General features: G+C 39.6%; 1 protein-coding gene across 1 annotated transcript; it reads left to right on the forward strand.

Annotated features, from left to right (window-relative positions):
- CENPH (centromere protein H) lies at window positions 1–22311 on the forward strand. The gene is made up of 9 exons (XM_060143052.1): window positions 1–210; window positions 1917–1972; window positions 11033–11081; window positions 11479–11553; window positions 13882–13938; window positions 17205–17268; window positions 17598–17649; window positions 19768–19931; window positions 21795–22311. Exons 1-9 carry the CDS (start codon window positions 86–88, stop codon window positions 21888–21890), a joined length of 738 nt encoding a protein of 245 aa, XP_059999035.1. The 5' UTR covers window positions 1–85; the 3' UTR covers window positions 21891–22311.
- The last annotated feature ends 384 nt before the right edge of the window (window positions 22312–22695 follow it).

The raw sequence follows: 22695 nt of genomic DNA on the forward strand, positions 1-22695 counted from the left end.
TTCCGGTGTCAATTTAGTGGCGGGAAAAGCGGCCCCTTCTAGGGCAGAGTGTTCCGGTCCTGAGTGGTAGCTCTTCGCGCCGCGGATGGAGACGCAGTCCGAGGAGCAAGCCGCTGCCGAGGCCGCGGACTCCAGAGGGGAAGGCGAGCCGCCGCAGGTCGCCGGCGCCCAGGCGGCGCGTCCCGAGGACCGCATGGCCCTGCTGCTCAGGTTGTTCCCTCTGGCCGGCTGGGCGGGAACCAAGTGGGCGTCGTGGCCAGGAGCTCCCCGCTTTGCTTAGAAATGTCCAGGGTTCGAATTCAGCGTCGGTCGCTTAATGGCTGCGTGACTGCATCATTCACTTAAGTTCTTTAAGCCCCTTTCTTCATCTTGGCAAAGGAGAGAAAAGTGACAGCTTCCTAGCAGAGTTGCTGTGGGCATTAAACGAGATATTCTGGAGTCAGCGTTTAGCAAAGGGCCCTTAGAGCCTACTGAGCTGTAATTAACGCCTCCTTTCTTACCCACTCATGCCCTGGGACCCCGGTTTTCAAGCCCTTATGTGGGCTGCATCGGAGCCCTGATAACTTCGGAGGGAGGAGGCTCCGCCCTTTTCTGTTGTAGGTATGGCCCTTTTCAATGCAGAAGCTTCATTTGTTATATTTTCTACCAGGAAGCAACGTCTCTACGTTGCTAGGGCAAGATTTGATGAGAAAGGACATCAGTCTTTTACACCAGTAGGCAACTGTGGCCCTGGCCTTATCCATCCTACTCTGTTGTTGCGTGACCCCCTCAAACTAAGGATAGTTTTCATGTGTTTAAATGGTGGGGTGGGGCGGGGGAAGTCACAAGAATATTTAATAACAGGTGAAAATTATGTGAAATTAAATTTCAGTCCCCTGAAGTAAAGTTTTATTGGAACACAACCTCAGGACCAACTTTTTTTCTCATGATTATGTAGATGTCTTTGCCCAGGAGCTGCTCTGCAGGTTCAAGCTGATTTGATCTGGTCGGCTTACTATGAAGAGTCTCTGTTAAACAGAGTTGTATTTCCCAAGACTCACCATCCTCTCCTTCAAAGGCTTCTCAAAGATGGAGGCATGCTTTCACCCATTCTCACATGATTCATGAACTTCTTTGTATTCTCTCAAGGTCTCACCCCAGTCTTTGGGCCATATACCCGACCCTCTGACAGTGAGTTGTGGGACCTGTGGACAGGGATAGGCAACAGTGATGGGAGATGGGAACTTAGTTATCGACAGTCTTTTATAATATATACATCAGAGGAAGAAGTTTAGAAGACACCGGCTCGGAGCTCTTGCCTTTAACTATTCCCATTCATATTATCTGTGAGTCTTTGGATCTGGTCATTCCCTATCCAGAGTTCTGGGAGCCATATAGGAAAATGCTACTGCAGTCCATTGTCAATTCTGGATGGCCATAGTAGCCACTGTCCACAGCTAGAGTATCCCATGGCCTTCTTGAATGCATATATGGGCTTCATCAACTCCTGGAAAGAATAGCTTCCCTGTATTACCTTCCCCTATTCCCTTATTTGTTGTGTTTTCCTCTTAGGAAGAAATGCCCAAAAGAGGTCCAGGCTACCAAACACTATTCTCACAAAGATCTATTTCTTTGTGTAGCCCTTCTCTTTAAGCCTCATTTCAGTGTGGCCCATTAAGAATAAATTTAAAAATCAAATTTTAAACTTTTCCTCACAGATGCTGTTTTCCTACTGTATTTCATTTTGAGTATTTTTCTGAGGCCTTAAATTCTTTATACCTGTTTTAAATAAAATAGGCCAAAATGGAAGACCTTAATGCTATTTGTTTATACTCATTTTCTTGCATCAACTTGCCAAAAAGATGAGTTGATTTATAATATAGTAATGAGTAAAACCTCAATAAGTATATAACTTTCTTCTCTTTATCTGTTTTCAGGGTAAGAGCACAGACCAAACAACAACTCTTGGAATATAAATCAATGGTTGATGCAAGTAAGTATTTTCATTTTCAAATAAGGTTTTGTGAGTTTGTTGATGAACAGTACTCCAGGGAAAACACCAATTTTACAAAAATATATTTATTTAGGGAATGGGAGGGCCAGCATAATGCAGTACTATACCCTGTAAGAATGCAAAAAGCAGGCTTGCCCTGGCCCTAAGGAACTAGTTAGGAATTCAAGAAATGTATATAAAACAAGTAAATAACAATACAGGACAATTAAGTTCTGTTGATCAGAGAATTGGGAAATCCCTGTGGGCTTAGGGTATCACAAAACTTGCTACCATCAACAACCTGAACATTAAATTAGCAGATTAGATGATTGTAAAGCAAGTGATCTGAGACCTATACTTTGAGAAACACTGGATTATTGGCATGAGAGCAAAAGAGGCATAAAGGCGTAAGTAAAAATTTTCAATTCTAAACACAGAAAAATTTTAAATTTATCTTTTAAAATTATTAATCCAGAAATCTCAGGGACCAAGAGAGTAGTAAAATGATGGTTTAGTCATCCTGAAGTAATAACCACCTAATAGCCACCTGATTTATTGTAAGCCCTTGGGTCACAAAGATAGATTTTGGTTACTCTTTCTTTCCCTATGAAATAAGCTTAAAGAGTAAAATCAAATAGTACACTAGGTGGAATCAGGAATTGTGGAGGAACTTCCCTGGTGGTCCAGTGGATGAGACTCTACGCTCCCAGCTCAGGGGGCCCAGGTTCAATCCCTGGTCAGGGAACTAGATCCCACATGCATGCCGCAACTAAAAGAACCCACGTGCCACAACGAAGATCTCGTGTGCCGCAACTAAGGCCTGGCACCTCCAAAATAAATAAATAAATAAATCTTTAAAAAAAAAAATTGTGGAAAAGCCGAGGGACCTCATAGATGTCTTAATCACTTCCCTGAATCCGTGTTTGAACTTAGGTAATTTTTGAGCTCTGCTCAAGCTCTCTTTAAGGCCATAGATCTGAAGGCATTTCTGGTGTGTTTTCCATCTCCATTCCAGGGTTTCTAAAGTCATATTTTGCAAAAAACCAAACCAAACCAAACCCAACCCTAAAAAAATGGGCCCCCCAGCCTCTTTTCTGCTTACTGTAACTAGTAACTATAGGAACTAGGATATGAACCAGGCCTTCTTGCCTCCAAAGCCATATCCCTTTTGTTACATCGATAATGCTTACCTCCTGAAAAAGAATATCTATTACATACATAAAATATATATAAATGTGCATATATATATATATATATATATGTAAAACTCAATCACTTTACTGTATACCTGAAACTGATACAACATTGTAAATCAACTATACTTCAATTTAAAAAATGCTTAACTCAAAGATGGTTAGTAGGTCCCTGCCCTTCCCCTGGAGGAATTAATGGTGTTCTTGTTTCCAAAGCCCATGTTCCTTGTATTAAACCAATTATGTTTACCTTAGAGATGAGAAGTACGACATACCTAATGCTTTTTCTGGCATGAGAGCCCACATAATAAAAAAGTATATTTAGGGCTTCCCTGGTGGCACAGTGGTTGAGAGTCCGCCTGCCGATGCAGGGGACACAGGTTCGTGCCCCGGTACGGGAAGATCCCACATACCGCGGAGCGGCTGGGCCCGTGAGCCATGGCCACTGAGCCTGCGTGCCTGGAGCCTGTGCTCCGCAGCGGGAGAGGCCACAACAGTGAGAGGCCCGTGTACCGCAAAAAAAAAAGAAAAGAAAAGAAAAAAAAATGTATATTTGATCTTAGATGTTGAGGTATAAGGGAAAAGCTATTCAAAATTTGGACCACTGAAGAATTATCTCTATGAGTATTCCTGCACTCATAGTTGAATGAATTGATGCTAGGGATGGAGATATGGTGTTGAACAAGGCAGACTTTACCCTCATGGAGCTTAAATTCTATGTAGCAAAACAGGTAAGCAAAGAAACATGTGAGATAATTATGAGGTGAGGTAAATGTGATGAAGGAAATATTGGTGTGATAAGAGGGAGTGTCTACTTTAGACAGAGGAATCAGAGATGGCTTCTTCGAGAAGATGACCTTAAAGCTAAAATCCAAGTGATAAAAGAGTCTGCTTCCTCCTGCAGTTCTTGTTTTCCCTGTATAGATAATTTTATTTTTAAGGGCTTGTGACATCTGAAAACTTGAGTAGAGTTAATAGTCCACACTCTAGAATTTCTACAACTAAAGGAGAGGACAGATTTGAAGCAAACCATAAGTAGTTAGGTTGTAGTCTTTGAGAGAAGATATTTGTCTAAAATTGATTAGTGTTTTACCATTAAAAAATGTATTACTGAGGGCTTGCCTGATGGTGCAGTGGTTCAGAGTCCGCCTGCCAATGCAGGGGACATGGGTTCGTGCCCTGGTCTGGGTAGATCCCACATGCCGCAGAGCGGCTGGGCCCATGAGCCATGGCCGCTGAGCCTGCGCGTCCGGAGCCTGTGCTCCACAACGGGAGAGGCCACAGCAGTGAGAGACCTGCGTACCACACACACACACACACTATATATATGCATACATACATATATATATACATATATATATATATATATTACTGAGACTTTATTGCATGAAGAAATTTTTTTTACAATAAGTGCATCTATTTTAAGGGTACAATTTGATGAGTTCTAACAAATGTATACATCTCTGTAACTACCACCACAATCAAGACGTAGAAAATTTCTGTCACACCTGCCCGTGCCACTTCACACTCAGTCCCCACCCTGAACCCAGCAACCATCAATTTGATTTCTATTGCTATAGATCTGTCTTCTAGAGTAGTGCTGTCCAATACAGTAGCCACTAGCTACAGGTGGCCTTTTAAAGTTAAGTTAATTAAAATCAAATAAAATTTAAAATTCTTTGTTGCACTAATCACATATCAAATGCTGAAGCCACAATGTGGCTGGTGGCTACCATATTGGACAGTGCAGATATTAAGCATTTCATTCATCACAGAACAGAACAGTGGTTTGGAGAGCACTGTTCTAGAATTTGATGTAAATGGATTTATATGGTATGTATTTTTTTGTTTCTGACATCTTCCTTTTGTGACTTAATTCGTGTAACAAAATTCACCTTTTTTTTTTTTTTTTTTTTTTTTTTGCCGTACATGGGCCTCTCACTGTTGTGGCCTTTCCCGTTGCGGAGCACAGGCTCCGGATGCGCAGGCTCAGCAGCCATGGCTCACAGGCCCAGCCGCTCCACGGCATGTGGGATCTTCCCGGACCGGGGCACGAACCCGTGTCCCCTGCATCGGCAGGCGGACTCTCAACCACTGCGCCACCAGGGAAGCCCTCACCATTTTTATTTTAGTTAATTTATTTATTTTTTGGCTGCGTTGGGTCTTCATTGCTGTGCACGGGTTACTCTAGTTGCAGCGAGCAGGGGCTACTCTTCACTGCACTGTGTGGGCTTCTCATTGCAGTGGCTTCTCTTATTGTGGAGCACGGGCTCAGTAGTTGCAGTGCACAGGCTCTAGGGTGTGGGCTTCAGTAGATGTCGCACGCGGGCTCAGTAGTTGTCGCGCACGGGCTTACTTGCCCCGTGGCATGTGGGATCTTCCCAGACCAGGGATTGAACCCGTGTCCCCTGCATTGGCAGGTGGATTCTTAACCACTGCACCACCAGGGAAGTCCCCTGTCAGTCTTCTTAAATTTTAGCCATTCTACTAAGTATATAGTAGTATCTCATGTGGTTTTAATTTACATTTCCCTAATAACTAATGTTGATTATCTTTTCATGTCTTATTGGCAATTTATACATCTACTTTTATGAAGTAGATGTATAAATCTACTTTTATGAAATATCCATTCAAATCCTTACCCATTTTTTTTTTAACATCTTTATTGGGGTATAATTGCTTTACAATGGTGTGTTAGTTTCTGCTTTACAACAAAGTGAATCAGTTATATATATACATATGTTCCCATATCTCTTCCCTCTTGTGTCTCCCTCCCTCCCACCCTCCCTATCCCACCCCTTCAGGCGGTCACAAAGCACCGGGCCGATGTCCCTGTGCCATGCGGCTGCTTCCCACTAGCTATCTACCTTACGTTTGTTAGTGTGTATATGTCCGTGACTCTCTCTCGCTCTGTCACAGCTCACCCTTCCCCCTCCCCATATCCTCAAGTCCGTTCTCCAGTAAGTCTGTGTCTTTATTCCTGTCTTACCCCTAGGTTCTTCATGACGTTTTTTTCTCTTCTTAAATTCCATATATATGTGTTAGCATACGATATTTGTCTTTTTCTTTCTGACTTATTTCACTCTGTATGACAGACTCTAGGTCTATCCACCTCATTACAAATAGCTCAATTTCGTTTCTTTTTATGGCTGAGTAATATTCCATTGTATATATGTGCCACATCTTCTTTATCCATTCATCTGATGATGGGCACTTAGGTTGTTTCCATCTCCGGGCTATTGTGAATAGAGCTGCAATGAACATTTTGGTACATGACTCTTTTTGAATTTTGGTTTTCTCAGGGTATATGCCCAATAGTGGGATTGCTGGGTCATATGGTAGTTCTATTTGTAGTTTTTTAAGGAACCTCCATACTGTTCTCCATAGTGGCTGAACCAATTCACATTCCCACCAGCAGTGCAAGAGTGTTCCCTTTTCTCCACACCCTCTCCAGCATTTATTGTTTCTAGATTTTTTGATGATGGCCATTCTGACTGGTGTGAGATGATATCTCAATGTAGTTTTGATTTGCATTTCTCTAATGATTAATGATGTTGAGCATTCTTTCATGTGTTTGTTGGCAGTCTGTATATCTTCTTTGGAGAAATGTCTATTTAGGTCTTCTGCCCATTTTTGGATTGGGTTGTTTGTTTTTTTGTTATTGAGCTGCATGAGCTGCTTGTAAATTTTGGAGATTAATCCTTTGTCAGTTGCTTCATTTGCAAATATTTTCTCCCATTCTGAGGGTTGTCTTTTCATCTTGTTTATGGTTTCCTTTGCTGTGCAAAAGCTTTTAAGTTTCATTAGGTCCCATTTGTTTATTTTTGTTTTTATTTCCATTACTCTAGGAGGTACTTACCCATTTTTTAATTGGATTGTTAGTCTCATTGAGTTTGAGTTCTTTAATTATAACTGAATACATGATGTATTCTATTAAACACTAAAAAATAAAATATTCACTCCTTTAAAAACAAGAATACAGTCCTTTTTTAGGTAAATAAATAAATATATGTGTGTGTGTATATACATATGTATACATATATGGCAGAAATTTTCTCCTAGTTTGTTGCTTGCTTTTTTACTTCCTTAACATTGTCTTTTGAGGAGCAGAAGGCATTAATTTTGATGAAGCACTATTTTTCACTCTTTTCTTTTGTACTTTGTGGTTTTTGAGTTCTATCTAAGAAACTGTGACTACCCCAAGGTTGCAAAGTTTTCTCCTGTGTTTTGTTCTAGAAGTCTTAAGGTGTTAAGTTTAACGTACAGGACTGAGATTCTTTTTTTTTTTTTTAACATCTTTATTGGAGTATAATTGCTTTACAGTGGTGTGTTAGTTTCTGCTTTATAACAGAGTGAATCGGCTATACATATACATGTATCCCCATATCTCCTCCCTCTTGTGTCTCCCTCCCACCCTCCCTATCCCACCCTTCTAGGTGGACACAAAGCACCGAGCTGATCTCCCTGTGCTCTGTGGCTGCTTCCCACTAGCTATCTGTTTTACATGTGGTAGTGTATATATGACCATGCCACTCTCTCACTTCGTCCCAGCTTGCCCTTCCCCCTCCCCGTGTCCTCAAGTCCATTCTCTATGTCTGTGTCTTTATTCCTGTCCTGCCCCTCGGTTCTTCAAAACCTTTTTTTTTTTTTTTTTTAGATTCCATATATATCTGTTAGCATACAGTATTTGTTTTTCTCTTTCTGACTTACTTCACTCTGTATGACAGACTCTAGGTCCATCCACCCCACTACAAATAACTCAATTTCATTTATTTTTATGGCTGAGTAATATTCCATTGTGTATATGTGCCACATCTTCTTTATCCATTCGTCTGTCAATGGACACTTAGGTTGCTTCCACATCCTGGTTATTGTAAATAGAGCTACAGTGAACATTTTAGTACAGGACTCTTTTTTGAATTATGGTTTTCTCAGGGTATATGCCCAGTAGTGTGATTGCTGGGTCCTATGGTAGCTCTGTTTTTAGTTTTTTGAGGAACCTCCATACTGTTCTCCATAGTGGCTGTATCAGTTTACATTCCCACCAACAGTGCAAGAGGATTTCCTTTTCTCCACACCCTCTCCAGCACTTATTGTTTGTAGATTTTCTGATGATGGCCATTCTTAATGGTTTGAGGTGATACCTCATTATAGTTTTGATTTGCATTTCTCTAATGATTAGTGCATTTCTGTGATGAAAGGATGTTGAGAATCCATTCATGTGCTTGTTGGCAATCTGTATATCTTCTTTGGAGAAATGTCTCTTTAGGTCTTCTGCCCATTTTTGGATTGGGTTGTTTGGTTTTTTGATATTGAATTGCATGAGCTGCTTGTATATTTTGGAGATTAATCCTTTGTCAGTTGCTTTGTTTGCAAATATTTTCTCCCATTCTGAGGGTTGTCTTTTTGTCTTGTTTATGGTTTCCTTTGCTGTGAAAAAGGTTTTAAGTTTCATTAGGTCCCGTTTGTTTATTTTTGGTTTTATTTCCATTTCTCTAGGAGGTGGGTCAAAAAGGATCTGGCTGTGACTTATGTCACAGTGTTCTGCCTATGTTTTCCTCTAAGAGTTTTATAGTGTCTGGCCTTACATTTAGGTCTTTAATCCATTTTGAGTTTATTTTTGTATATGGTGTTAGGGAGTGGTCTAATTTCACTTTTACATGTAGCTGTCCAGTTTTCCCAGCACCACTTATTGAAGAGGCTGTCTTTTCTCCATTGTATATTCTTGCCTCCTTTGTCAAAAATAAGGTGACCGTATGTGTGTGGATTTATCTCTGGGCTTTCTATCCTGTTCCATTGATCTATATTTCTGTTTTTGTGCCAGTACCATACTGTCTTGATTACTGTAGCTTTGTCATTTAGTCTGAAGTCAGGGAGCCTGATTCCTCCAGCTCCATTTTTCTTTCTCAAGATTGCTTTGGCTATTCGGGGTCTTTTATATTTCCATACAAATTGTGAATTTTTTTGTTCTAGTTCTGTGAAAAATACCATTGGTAGTTTGATAGAGATTGCATTGAATTTATAGATTGCTTTGGGTAGTAGAGTCATTTTCACAATGTTGATTCTTCCTATCCAAGAACATGGTATATCTCTCCATCTGTTTGTATCATCTTTAATTTCTTTCATCAGTGTCTTATAGTTTTCTGCATACAGGTCTTTTGTCTCCTTAGGTAGGTTTATTCCTAAGTATTTTACTCTTTTTGTTGCAATGGTAAATGGGAGTGTTTGCTTAATTTCTCTTTCAGATTTTTCATCATTAGTGTGTAGGAATGCAAGAGATTTCTGTGCATTAATTTTGTATCCTGCTACTTTTGGAGTAACTTTTGTGTATGGTGTGCGCTAAGTAAGGATAAAGGTTCATTTGTTTTCCATATAGAAATCCAGTTTTTCTAGCACTGTTGAAAAGACTTTTCTTTATCCATTGTATATGTGTAGGTCTATTTCTGGACTTTTTCTTCTGTTCCTTTGAGGTATTTGTCTATCCTTACAGTGGTACCATGCTGTTTGGATGACTGTAGCTTTATAGTAAGTCTTGATTATCAGCTCTTGTAAGTCCTTCAACATTCTTTGTCAAAATTGCTTTGATTATTCTTGGTCCTTTGTTTTTCTATATGCATTTAAAATCAGTTTGTCAATTTCTACAGATTTGACTGGGATTTGAGTGGGATCTATAGATCAGTATGGGTGAAATTGTTATATTAGCAATAATGATTCTCCCAATACATATAGATAGTTTATCTTTCCATTTCAGTATTTTGTAATGGGGTCTTCCCTGGTGGTGCAGTGGTTAAGAATGCGCCTGCCAGTGCAGGGGACACGGGTTCAAGCTCTGATCTGGGAAGATCCCACAGGCCACGGAGCAACTAAGCCCATGCACCACAACTACTGAGCCTGTGCTCTAGAGCCCGCGAGCCACAACTACTAAAGCCTGTGTGCCTAAAGCCCATGATCCACAGCAAGAGAAGCCACCGCAGTGAGAAGCCCGCACACCACAACGAAGAGTAGCCCCTGCTTGCCGCAGCTAGAGAAAGCCCACACGCAGCAATGAAGACCCAACACAGTCAAAAACAAATAAATTAATTAATTAAATTAAATTAAATAAACTTATCGTATTTGGTAGTGTTCAGTGTAGAGGTCATACATGTATTTTGTTAAATTTATCCTTAAGTATTTTGTGTGTTTGCGTGCAATTTTACATGTATTTTTAAAGTTTAATTTCCTATTGTTTGTTGCTAATATATAGACATACAGTTTTTTTTTTACATTGATCTTGTTTTTTGTTTTTTGTTTTTGCGGTATGCGGGCCTCTCCCATTGTGGCCTCTCCCATTGCGGAGCACAGGCTCCAGATGCGCAGGCTCAGCGGCCATGGCTCACGGGCCTAGCCGCTCCGTGGCATGTGGGATCTTCCTGGACCGGGGCACGAACCCGTGTCCCCTGCATCGGCAGGCGGACTCTCAACCACTGTGCCACCAGGGAAGCCCTGTGATCTTGTTCATTTTTGACTCTTTTTCTATCATTCCATAACTGCTGTCCGACGTGGTAGACATTAGCTGCATGTGACTGTTGAACACTTGAAATGTGGTTAGTCCTCATTGAGAAGGACTGTAAATGTAAAATATGCACAGAAGGAAAGAATGTGAAATATTTCAGTAGTAATTAGAAATTGATTACGTGTTGAAATGATAATATTTTGGATCTGTTGGGTTTAATAAGCTATATTAAAATTAATTTCATTTGTTTCTTTTGTAGTGTGGAAATGAAATTAAAATTTACATATTTGGTTTGCATTTGTGGCTTACATTATATTTCTTTTGGAGAATGCTTTAATAAAATACTACTAACGTCAAAAATTTATTTATTTGTAGATGAAGAAAAAACTCCAGAACAAATCATGCAGGAAAAGCAAATTGAAGCGTAGGTTATATTTTAAAATTTTAGTTGTGGTTTTTACAGATTTAATAATATTATCCACCTTATAATATTGTCTTTCTTTTTCCTTTCCTTTTTTTTCCCAAGTAATTTGTCATGCATGTATTGAGAAGTTGTTGATGTGGGATGTAGACTTACATGCACATGAGTGATCATATTAACACTTTTGGCATCTTCCACACCTTAACAAGATACTTAGCGAAGTATCATAGCAGGAATCAGTTTACCAAATCTGTAAATGCATAGATGTTGGGAGCCTGTAGAATACTTTTATTTAGAGAACAGGCATTTTACTTTCTTCAAAGATTTACTTTATACCTTTCTTCAAGTAGTTACTTTTTCTGATATTGCTGAAATTCTTTTGTTCATGCTTCTTTGGCAGTAAAATTGAAGAACTGGAAAAAGAAATTGAAGAGGCAAAAATTGCTTTTGAAATGAAAAAGCTTGCATTAGACAGGTAATTATTACCTTTTTTTTTTTTTTTGCGGTATGTGGGCATCTCACTATTGTGGCCTCTCCTGTTGTGGAGCACAGGCTCCATACGTGCAGGCTCAGCGGCCATGGCTTATGGGCCCAGCCGCTCCACAGCATGTGGGATCTTCCCGGACCGGGGCACGAACCCGTGTGCCCTGCATCAGCAGGCGGACTCTCAACTACTGCGCCACCAGGGAAGCCCAATTATTACCTTTTAAGTATGCAAAATGGGTATGACTCAAGGTGCAGGGGATATTTTAACTAGTCTGAAGTAATCAATCAAAATGATGTTTAGATAATGGTCCCACAAATCTTGAGCCCTGAGAGAAAAGTTACGTCATTCATTAATGTCTTCATTTGAAGAAGTTATATAAGATAGGGTAATAAGGAAATGTCAGTCAAGACAATTAAAGTGTGAGGTTAAATCTCATTCTGTGTTTGAAATGATTATATGGATTCATTTACTCCAGTAACTTTTTTTTTTAATATTTGTTTATTTATTTTACTTTTTGGCTGCATCGGGTCTTAGTTGGGGGACGCGTGATCTTCATGCGGTGCCTGGGCTTCTGTCTAGTTTTGGCGTTCAGGCTCAACAGTTATGGCATGCAGGCTCTCTAGTTGTGGCTCGTGTGCTCAGTAGTTGTGGCTCAAGGGCTTAGTTGTCCCGCGGCATATGGGATCTTAGTTCCCCAACCAGGGATCGAACCTGTGTACTCTGCATTGGAAGGTGGATTCTTAACCACTGGACCACCAGGGAAGTCCCCTATTCCAGTAACTCTTAATTGAGTAAAAGAATTGTCAGTGAGTTTAAATATATTTTTAATTTTAGGCTTTGCATATATATTTTAAAATTCATTCAACAAATATTGGAGTGCTTCCTGTGTCGTAAGCTTTGTGCTGGAGCTGGCATACAGTTGTTAGTAAGACAAACAGTGGTCTCTATTATAGACTTATGATCTGAATTAATAATCTCAATTAAGTGAATGACTCTTAACAGTTTTTTCCTTGTATTTCTGGCCGTCCCAGATGAATTTATTTACATTTAATTGAAAAGTAGTTAAATCCCTTTTAATGGCTTCTAGCAGTGAACTTTTTTCCCTCATTTCATATGCTGGCTCATTATATAGATCATACTTTTCAACTAAGGTGGCTTCAGAGCAATTAAGATATCCCCCTTTAATGAAATGACTAATATTGCTGAGCTGATTGCCTTTTTTTTTTTTTAATTTATTTTTGGCTGCTTTGGGTCTTCATTGCTGTGCACAGGCTTTCTCTAGCTGCGGCGATCAGGGGCTACTTTTCTTTGCAGTGCATGGGTTTCTCATTGCAGTGGCTTCTCTTGTTGTGGAGCACAGGCTCTAGGTGTGTGGGCTTCAGTAGTTGTGGCACACAATCTCAGTGGTTGTGGCTCTCGGGCTCTAGAGCGCAGGGTCAGTAGTTGTGGTGCGCGGGCTTAGTTGCTCCGTGGCATGTGGGGTCTTCCCGGACCAGCGCTCGAACCCGTGTCCCCTGCATTGGCAGGCGGATTCTTAACCACTGCGTCACCAGGGAAGCCCCTGATTGCCTTTTTATTATTATTTATTAGCTATTTGAATTTAAAAATAAATTACAGTGCTTGCTTTTACATAGACACATTTTAAAGTTCACAGTCAAGTATGGTTTTGTATTCCCTAACTCTACACATTTTGGGCCCCTGTTGATCTCTGTAGTACCTTTTTTTTTCTTCCAGTTTTATTGAGATATAATTGATATACAGCACTGTATAAGTTTAAGGTGTGCAGCATAATGTTTTGACTTACATGCATCCTGAAATGATTATCACATTCGGTTTAATGAACATCATCTCATATAGATACAAAATTAAAGAAATAGCAAAAAAAATTACTTTCTTGTGGTGAGAACTCTTAGGATTTATTCTCTTAACAACTTGCGCATATAACTTACAGCAGTGTTAAACATGTTTATTGTGTTGTACATTACATTTTGTAGTGCCTTAATGCTTCCTCGCAGCCCCGCACCAAGGTGGACGGCTTGGAGAGCAATTTCAGGCTGGGTGTCAGGTCTGCTCAGCCCCCTCTCTGGCTATATGCACAACTGCATGCAACAGCCGCGTCCATATTGGTGTTCCTTCATATTTCTATAACTTACTTATCAAAGTATTTCCCATATGATACTGTTTAAAAACCTACTTTTGTTTTATGTTATATTTAAAGAGAAATCAATCTTTACCTTGTCGTATTTTTAAATTTTCTTTTTCAGTGTACCCTAAATGTTAACCATGTTTTATAATGGAAGCTTTTTTCCTCTATAGGATGCAGCTTTCAAGTGCACTTAAAAAACACATGGAGAAAATTAACACCAAGACTAGGTATGTTTTTTTGTTTGTTTTATTTATTTTTTCTGGATTTGGCAAGGATGGGAATAAGGGAGACCTGCATAATGACTAGTTCTGTGAATTTTTTTTTTTTAATTACCTGTCACTGCCGACCACCTTTATCTGGGGAATAAGAAACATGACAAAAAAAAAAAAAAGAAAGAAACATGACAGAATTTCTGTGGGCCCTTCTCATCACTACAACTTTTATAGTCCTGTTGACATTTTGTTTCATATGGATCGGGACCCTAAGAAGCAATGGAGGTTTTACCTATACAATATGGGATTTTTTTTTTTAATATTTATTTATTTGGCTGCACCAGGTCTTAGTTGCGGCATGCGGGATTTAGTTCCCCGACCAGGGATCAAACCCAGGCCCCCTGCATTGGGAATGTGGAGTCTTAACCACTGGACCACCAGGGAAGTCCCCAATCTGAGAATTTGGAAGGAAGATTGTTTTTGTTTTTAATAAATTTATTTATTTTTGGCTGCATTGGGTCTTTGTTGCTGTGCACGGGCTTTCTCTAGTTGCGGTGAGCGGGGGCTACTCTTTGTTGCGGTATGCGGGCTTCTCATTGCAGTGGCTTCTCGTTGCGGAGCACGTGCTCTAGGTGCATGGGCTTCAGTAGTTGTGACACGCAGTCTCTAGAGCGCAAGCTCAGTAGTTGTGGCGCACGGGCTTAGTTGCTCCACGACATGTGGGATCTTCTTGGACCAGGGCTCGAAACCGTGTTCCTTGCATTGGCAGGCAGATTCTCAACCACTGTGCCATCAGGGAAGCCCCGGAAGGAAGGTTTTGAAAGTTAACTTTCATTTGGGATTTACTGTAAAGCAGGAGCAATGCTATCTCATTTAAGCCAACAACAACTCAATGAGATAGGAAATATACTCCTCATTTTTGTATTGGCAGAAATGATCTTGCGTAGGTTCAATAATTGGCCGGGCAATCAAGGTCATCTCTAATCTGATCCTAAGTGCCTGGCCACCGGGGCCTTACCTGTGATTTTATCTCCCAAAGCTCTAATCTTGTGATAAAATACCACCACCACCACCACCCCCCCCCCCACTGTTGGCACAGGAGAAGTACCGAGATGGATCTGGCACTTTCTCTATCTGGACGTCTTAGCCCTGACTGATACCCATTCCTCCCATATTCCATTTAACTCCAGGACTACATAAATCCTAAAATCTGAATTTGAACTCTCTAAATATTGCTCCCCCACGAAAGGAGAGCTTAAAACATTCTTGTAAAGGAGTGCAGGATAGATTCATCGCATTGACACCAAAGACAGCACAAAGGCCAGGTAGGCTGAGGCAGCGCCTTTAGCCTATCTTAAAGTTTACAAGCACGTATAGCTGTAACTAGCAGAAAATGAGTTCAGCTCTCAGGTCTGTGCAAATAGTCCCCTTTTTCAGCCTCCCAGGTAAACTTCTACAGTGTTTCTCACGCCTGGCTGATTATCAGGATAATTAGTATTTTCACAGTGGTCACATTGCTGGTCCCATCCCAAACCTGCTGACTCAGAATCTCTGAAGATGGGGAGCTGGCAATCCCCATTTAACGAGCCTCCCAAGGGGATGTGGCACTCTGAAATATGAGAACCACTATTCTCATCCAGTCTTATTTCCACCCTTTTACTCCAGCCGTACTAAACTGCTTGATCTAGGTAATCTTCATAATTACACTTGAGCATTGAACAACCTGGGTTTCAACTGCCCAAGTCCACTTATATGCAGGTTGTTTGGGGTTTTTTTCAATAAATATGGCACCTGTATTTTCATTTTACAGATCTTTAAGTTAACTAAGTATGGGGGAAGATTTGTGTTTAGTTAGAGGTCACAGTATGTGGAGTCAGAAGAACTAGGGTTTGATCCAAACTGTTTCAGCTTTCTTCCCTTGGGTGAGTCATTTAATTCCTTTGTTTTTGAGGCAGAGATAGCAGTGTTCTTGACTGTGTGGGATGGTTGGTGTCCCTAACCACTCACCCCACCTGCATTGTTCAAGGTTCAACTATACTGCATTGTTCAAGGTTCAACTATACTTTACATCTTTTAAGACTCAAGGATTTCCCTTCTTCCACCCTTTGCACAACTCTTAGAAGGGTTCATATCCATTACTGGTTGTAATGAAACCATATGATGGTTGTGGATTTATTTTTTCCCCCCATAAGATTCTTTCCTCTTTGAAAACATGTACTATGTTTTACTCTGTTTTATATTCCTGGTGCCTGGCACAGTCTTGCCATGTAGTAGTCACTCAGAAATACTTGTTGGAGGGGCTTCCCTGGTGGCGCAGTGGTTGAGAATCCGCCTGCCAATGCAGGGGACACGGGTTCGAGCCCTGGTCCAGGAAGATGCCACATGCCATAGAGCAACTAAGCCCGTACACCACAACTACTGAGCCCACACACCTAGAGCCCTTGCTCGCTGCAACTAGAGAAAAAGCCCGTGCGCAGCAACAAAGACCCAGCACGACCAAAAATAAATAAATTAACTAATTTAAAAAAAAAAAAAAAAACTTCTTGGAGAAATGGGGATAAAAGCACTTTATTCACTGAAACTATTCTGTATGATATGATAATGGTAGATACATGTCATTATACATTTGTCAACTCATAGCATGTACAACACCAAGAGTGAACCCTAACCCTAATGTAAACCATGGCCTCTGGGTGATAATGATGCGTCAGTGTAGGTTCATCATTTGTAACAAATGGATCGCTCTGCTGCGGGGGAGGCTGTGCAAGCATGGGGGCAGCGTGTACATGGGCTTCCCTTCCACTCGGTTCTGCTTTGAACCTAAAACTTGTCTAAAATCTAAAGTCTGTTTCCAAAAAAAAAGCTATGTATTAGCAAGCTGTTAGGGTTTTTTCCCCCTAAATATGAGATTTTTAGAAATGTTCCTGGGGAATTCCCTGGCGGTCCAGTGGTTAAGACTCCGAGCTTCCACTGCAGGGGGCACCGGTTTGATCCCTGGTCGGGGAACTAAGATCCCACATGCCGTGCAGTGCAGCCAAGAGAAAAAACAAAAGAAATGTTATTTGATATTCTTTGTTGTCTGTGAGCAAAAATTTTTCTAGGGAAATGCATCTCTAATTCTAAACAGAAATTTAGTTTACATCAAATTTTTCCAGACTTATTTTGTTAAACAATGACTTTCTATTGAAGTGTACAGTGACTATAATGAAAGTAAATATATACTAACTGATTTCTTAATTGAGTTTTTTTAACTGTTAATCATATTTTTTATTCCTTTTCAGTGTGCTCATGGATAACATGAAACAAATACTAAGTCTAAATCAATCAGTAATGAAATCACAGCAGGTAACTTTAAATATAAAGCTGCTTATGCATTCTCGTGATTTCAGTAACATTCTTGCTGGTAACTGTATGTGACTAAATAGGATTGCCCAAAGAGACTGATAGGGTTGGAATTCACTGTCCTTAAATTTTCTCTCTTGTCCATAATTCCATTATTTCTGACTAATTATCTACTTATCATTTAAGCTACTTTTCCTTTCCCTTTTGTTGTGTGGAAACAGAGGAATTGAAAACTGGAGCTCTAGAAAATATGAATAGATAAATTCAGTGATTTAAATATTATAGGTGTGTTCTTAGGTTATGTGCCTTAATCTTTTTATTTCTAATAACAGGAAACCCGGGACTTGGAAGACAAATTGCTTGATGTTAGAAAGAAGAGATTGCGTATGTAGAACACTTTTTTTTTTTTTTTTTTTTTTTTGGAGAACACATTTTCACTTAATATGAAGATTGATAAGGCCAGATCTCTCAATCACTGAAAAATTTTTTAATTTCCTTAAAATTTTGGACATAGCAATTTAAAAAGTAGTATATAAAATGGATTTTGCTTGATTTGTTGTTTTAGAACTTTAAGTCACAAAAATTAAGATATTCTCAGTGGGGGAAGGAATATCAAATAATACAAAAAAGTATAATGTGAAAGCCATACCTCCATCCTGTGTGACCACAGTTAGGAGTACATCATTCCAGGCCTCATTTCCACACCCATATAAATGTATTTAAATAAACATAATTTTTTTCAAATTTATTTATTTTATTTTATTTTTGGCTGCGTTGAGTCTTTGTTGCTGCGCGCGGGCTTTCTCTAGTTGCGGGGCGCCGGCTTCTCATTGCGGTGGCTTCTCTTGTTGTGAAGCATGGGCTCTAGGCGCACAGGCTTCAGTGGTTGCAGCATGTGGGCTCAGTAGTTGTGGCTCTCGGGCTCTAGAGCGCAGCCTCAATAGTTGTGGCGCACGGGCTTAGCTGCTCCGCGGCATGTGGGATCTTCCCAGAACAGGGCTCGAACCCGTGTCCCCTGCATTGGCAGGCGGATTCTTAACCACTGTGCCACCAAGTAAGCCCCCTAAACATAATTTTTAAATGATCACTTGATGAATATGGTTCTACAGCTTTTTAACTTAATGAACATGAGATGGCTTTTTGCATTGAAATGTTTTATTGAAATGTATTTCAGAAGTAACACATATTCTCTATAAAGAATTTAGAAACAGAAAAACATACATAGGAAGTTAAATTTTTAATTTTATCAAGAGATAATCGATCTTCAATGCCTCTTATTTATAAAATAAAATTGGCATAATTTTATTCTGTGTTGTAAACTGCTTTTTTCATTTAACAGTATAGGCATGATTTATTATTTTAAAATATTATGTAGATTTGCCTTTTTGTAAGTAATCTCAGGATTAGAAGTAGTTCTGGTCATCTGATCTAATCACCCTTTGGCTTTTTTTCCATTGCATTCCTGTCAAGGAACCAAGCTCCTGAGATACACCCATTTATGTTTTCAAATACTATCTGTCCCCAACTTATGATGTTTCGACTTAATGATTTTTTGACTTTATGGTGATATGCATTTAGTAGAAACTGAATTCAGATTTTGAATTTTGCTCTTTTCCTGGGCTAGTAACATACTCCATTGTGATGCTGGGCAGCAACATCGAGCCCCAGCTCCTATCAGCCACGTGATCATAAGGGTAAACAACCAATGCACTTACAACTATTATGTTTTTCACCTTCAGTACAGTATTCAATAAATTACATGAGATATTTAACACATTGTTATAAAACAGGCTTTGTGTTAGATGATTTTGCCCATTTGCAGGCTAATGTAAGTGTTCTGAGCATGTTTAAGGTGGGCTAAGTTAAGCTGTGATGTTTGGTAGATTAGGTGTACTAAATGCGTTTTCGACTTAGGATATTTTCAACATAAGATGGGTTTACCAGGAAGATTTCTAGTTTAGTTCTCAGAACATTTCAGGAACAACAACAAAAAATGGTTGATGGTATTTATCCCTGGAGAAGGGAATCTTACCTTTCCTTGAAAATTCATCTTGTTGATATTGTAATTTTTGTAAATAAAGGGGGGGAAAGTATTTCCTTACATATATCTCCTGCTATTTTTTTGGCAACCCAGAGTAAGTCCTCTTTGACATGATGCCACAGCAAACATTTGTAGACAGTATCATTGTCATACATACATACCTTGAACATCTCACAGAGGACATTACTAAGTATAAAATTAAAATATTGGTGTTTTGCACCAGAGAAATCATTTTCAGATCAAAATGGAACTGCAGCCTAAAATGCTGCTTATTAAAAATTTTCTCTTGACTGAAATAATCAGTAACTGTTCTGCTTCATAAGTTTTCAAGATTCTTGTTTATAGGAGTTGTTTATTCTTGTTTATAGGAGTCTTGTTTATAGGATTCTTGTTTATAGGAGTTGTTTATTCTTGTTTATAGGAGTCATATATAGTATATGGTTTTATTTTTAACCCAATAGAGTTAAAACAAGCTTCAGAAAGGAAGCTTTTCGAAATACAGACTGAAAAGAACAAACAGAAAGATGATTTGTGTAGTATGGAAAATTCGGGGAAGATAAAGACCATACAACAAAACCTGGAGATGGAGATACAGATTACTACAGTTATTCAACATGTGTTCCAGGTAATATTTTTATAAAATAGGAAGCGGGGTAAAGAACTTTTCAAAAGTGAATGGTTCTATTACTTTCAGGCTTATTTTCATTTAGTTTTCTTTTCTTTTTTTTTTTTCATTTAGTTTTTGGTCTTACTAAATAATTCAGTACTGAATATCAAGCTGTTTACATATATCTTGAATTTATGTGTTTAGCATTTAAGGCTTTGGTTTTTTGTTTTAGTTAGACCTTAGGCATTTATAAATGGAAATGATGTCAGCAGCTCTGTGGAGGCAGAATGGTATAACGACGGAGAACATTAGACTTCAAGTTGGGAAGTGGGGAAAACATGGATGCAGGTGATGGGAATCTAGAGTTAAGATCCTACCAGCTACTTAATAGTTGCTGAGGGACTTCCCTGGTTGCACAGCGGTTAAGAATCCGCCTGCCAATGCAGGGGACACGGTTCGATCCCCAGTCTGGGAAGATCCCACATGCCATGGAGCAAATAAGCCCTTGCGCTACAACTACTGAGCCTGCATGCCACAACTACTGAAGCCCACGTGCCTAGAGCCCATGCTCTGCAAAAAGAGAAGCCACCGCAATGAGAAGCCCACGCACCGCAACAAAGAGTGGCCCCCGCTCACTGCAACTAGAAAAAGCCTGCACACAAATAAATAAATTAAAATAAATAAATTTTTTAAAACAAGTTGCTGACCTTGAGGAAATTATATAACTTTTCTAAGCATTAGTTTCTTTGTGTAGGAAGAGTGGTTATTAGAACTAAAGGTGATAATTCATGTTAATCTGTTTAGCATAGTGTCTGCTCGAAGCAAATTCTCAATGAATATTGGTAGTTATTGTCATGTCAGGGTTTTTTTTATTTTTTAAGTTTATTTATTTAGTTTTTGGCTGTGTTGGGTCTTCTTTGCTGCACACAGGCTTTCTCTAGTTCTGGCGAGCAGGGGCTACTCTTTGTTGTGGTGCTTGGGCTTCTCATTGCAATGTCTTCTCTTGTTGCAGAGCACGGGCTCTAGGCGCAGGGGCTTCAGTAGTTGTGGCACACAGGCTCAGTAGTTGGTGTGCAGGGGCTTAGTTCCTCCACGGCATGTGGGATCTTCCCGGACCAGGGATCGAACCCTTGTCCCCTGCATTGGCAGACAGATTCTTAACCACTGCGCCACCAGGGAAGTCCCCATTATGTCAGTTTTTAAATTTTATGTGTTCATTTAGCCTGGAGGTTTTTCTTTACTTTTTTTTTTTTTTAATATTTATTTATTTGGCTGTACTGGGATCTTCATTGCTGCGTGCAGGATCTTTAGTTGTGGCATGCGAACTCTCAGTTGCGGCATGTGGGATCTAGTTCCCTGACCAGGGATCAATCCCGGGCCCCCGGTATTGGGAGCATGGAGTCTTAGCCACTGGACCACCAGGGAAGTCCCTCTTTACTTTATTTAATTTATTATTTTTGGCTACATTGGGTCTTCGTTGCTGTGCGCGGGCTTTTCTCTAGTTGTGGTGCGCGGGGGCTGCTCTTCATTGTGGTGCGCAGGCTTCTCATTGCAGGGGTTTCTCTTGTTGCGGAGCATGGGCTCTAGGCGCGCAGGCTCAGTAGTTGCAGCACACGGGCTCAGTGGCTGTGGCTTGCAGGCTCAGTAGTTGTGGCTCGCGGGCTCTAGAGCGCAGGCTCAGTAGTTAAGGTGCACAGGCTTAGTTGCTCCATGGCATGTGGGATCTTCCCGGACCAGGGCTCAAACCCGTGTCCCCTGCATTGGCAGGTGGATTCTTAACCACTGCGCCACCAGGGAAGTTCTGAGGATTTTTTAAAAATCTTGATAAATTTTTAAGAGTACTTAGAACATTAATTTAAAAATTTTTTTTCTTAATTACAGAACCTCATTTTGGGGAGTAAAGCCAACTGGGCAGAGGATTCTGCCCTTAAGGAAACTGTTCTGCAGCTTGAGAAGAATCTCACCATGATCCAATAAGAATTCTGTTTTGACGTATTTTTGTTTCTGTCTTTAATGTCATTTAAATTGCAAATTTCAAGTGAAATGCTTTTCAGTGTTTTTGGAACTGTTCTAATACTGCAATTTTTTTTTAGCTTAACAGTGGTACATGGAATTTACTGCTTTAAATATGATAAAGTGACTGGCATAATCTAAAAGAATCTGAAAATGTTAGCCTTGGAAGTGTCCCAAAAGATATCTAGTCCAGCTTTCCACTGAATGTGGACTTTTTTTTTTACAACATTCCTGTAAGTCCCAACTCTCATTTGGAATGCTTCTCTGTATTTGTTTGTCAACCAAAATATTGGAAATTTAGAAAAGTATATCCACATCTTTATTTTTTTCAACTGTCAATTGTATTTTATTCAAATAAATCTCATTTTAGTTCTGTCTCACTAGAGATTTTCTTTTGCCTTTTTAAAAAAAATTTGCGATATAATTGATATATAACATTGTGTAAGTTTAAGATGTACAACATGTTGATTTGACCACTATGGCATTAGCTAACACCTCCATCATGTTACATAATTATCATTTCTTTATCATGGTGAGAATATTTAAGATTACCCTCTTAGTAACTTTGAAGTATGTAATATAGTATTGTTAACTAGAATCACAATGCTGTACATTAGATCTCCAAAATTTATTCATCTTCTAACTGCAAGTTTGTACCCTTTGACCACCATTTCCCCAGTTCTCTCACTCCCCCTTATGCATTTTTAAACAGACACCCAAATAAAGCACCTCAATCATGAAAAAGAAAGAAAAAGAAAAACATATTCAC

This window comes from Lagenorhynchus albirostris, chromosome 3, assembly GCF_949774975.1.
Source record: "Lagenorhynchus albirostris chromosome 3, mLagAlb1.1, whole genome shotgun sequence".
Lineage (NCBI taxonomy): Eukaryota > Metazoa > Chordata > Mammalia > Artiodactyla > Delphinidae > Lagenorhynchus > Lagenorhynchus albirostris.

Excerpts from the sequence above, each read along its gene's own strand:
- CENPH (XM_060143052.1), top strand. The coding sequence starts at position 86 with ATGGAGACGCAGTCCGAGGAGCAAGCCGCTGCCGAGGCCGCGGACTCC. Across the intron at positions 13,939-17,204 it reads AAAATTAACACCAAGACTAG|TGTGCTCATGGATAACATGA; the intron begins GTATGTTTTTTT and ends ATTCCTTTTCAG. Across the intron at positions 19,932-21,794 it reads TTATTCAACATGTGTTCCAG|AACCTCATTTTGGGGAGTAA; the intron begins GTAATATTTTTA and ends TCTTAATTACAG.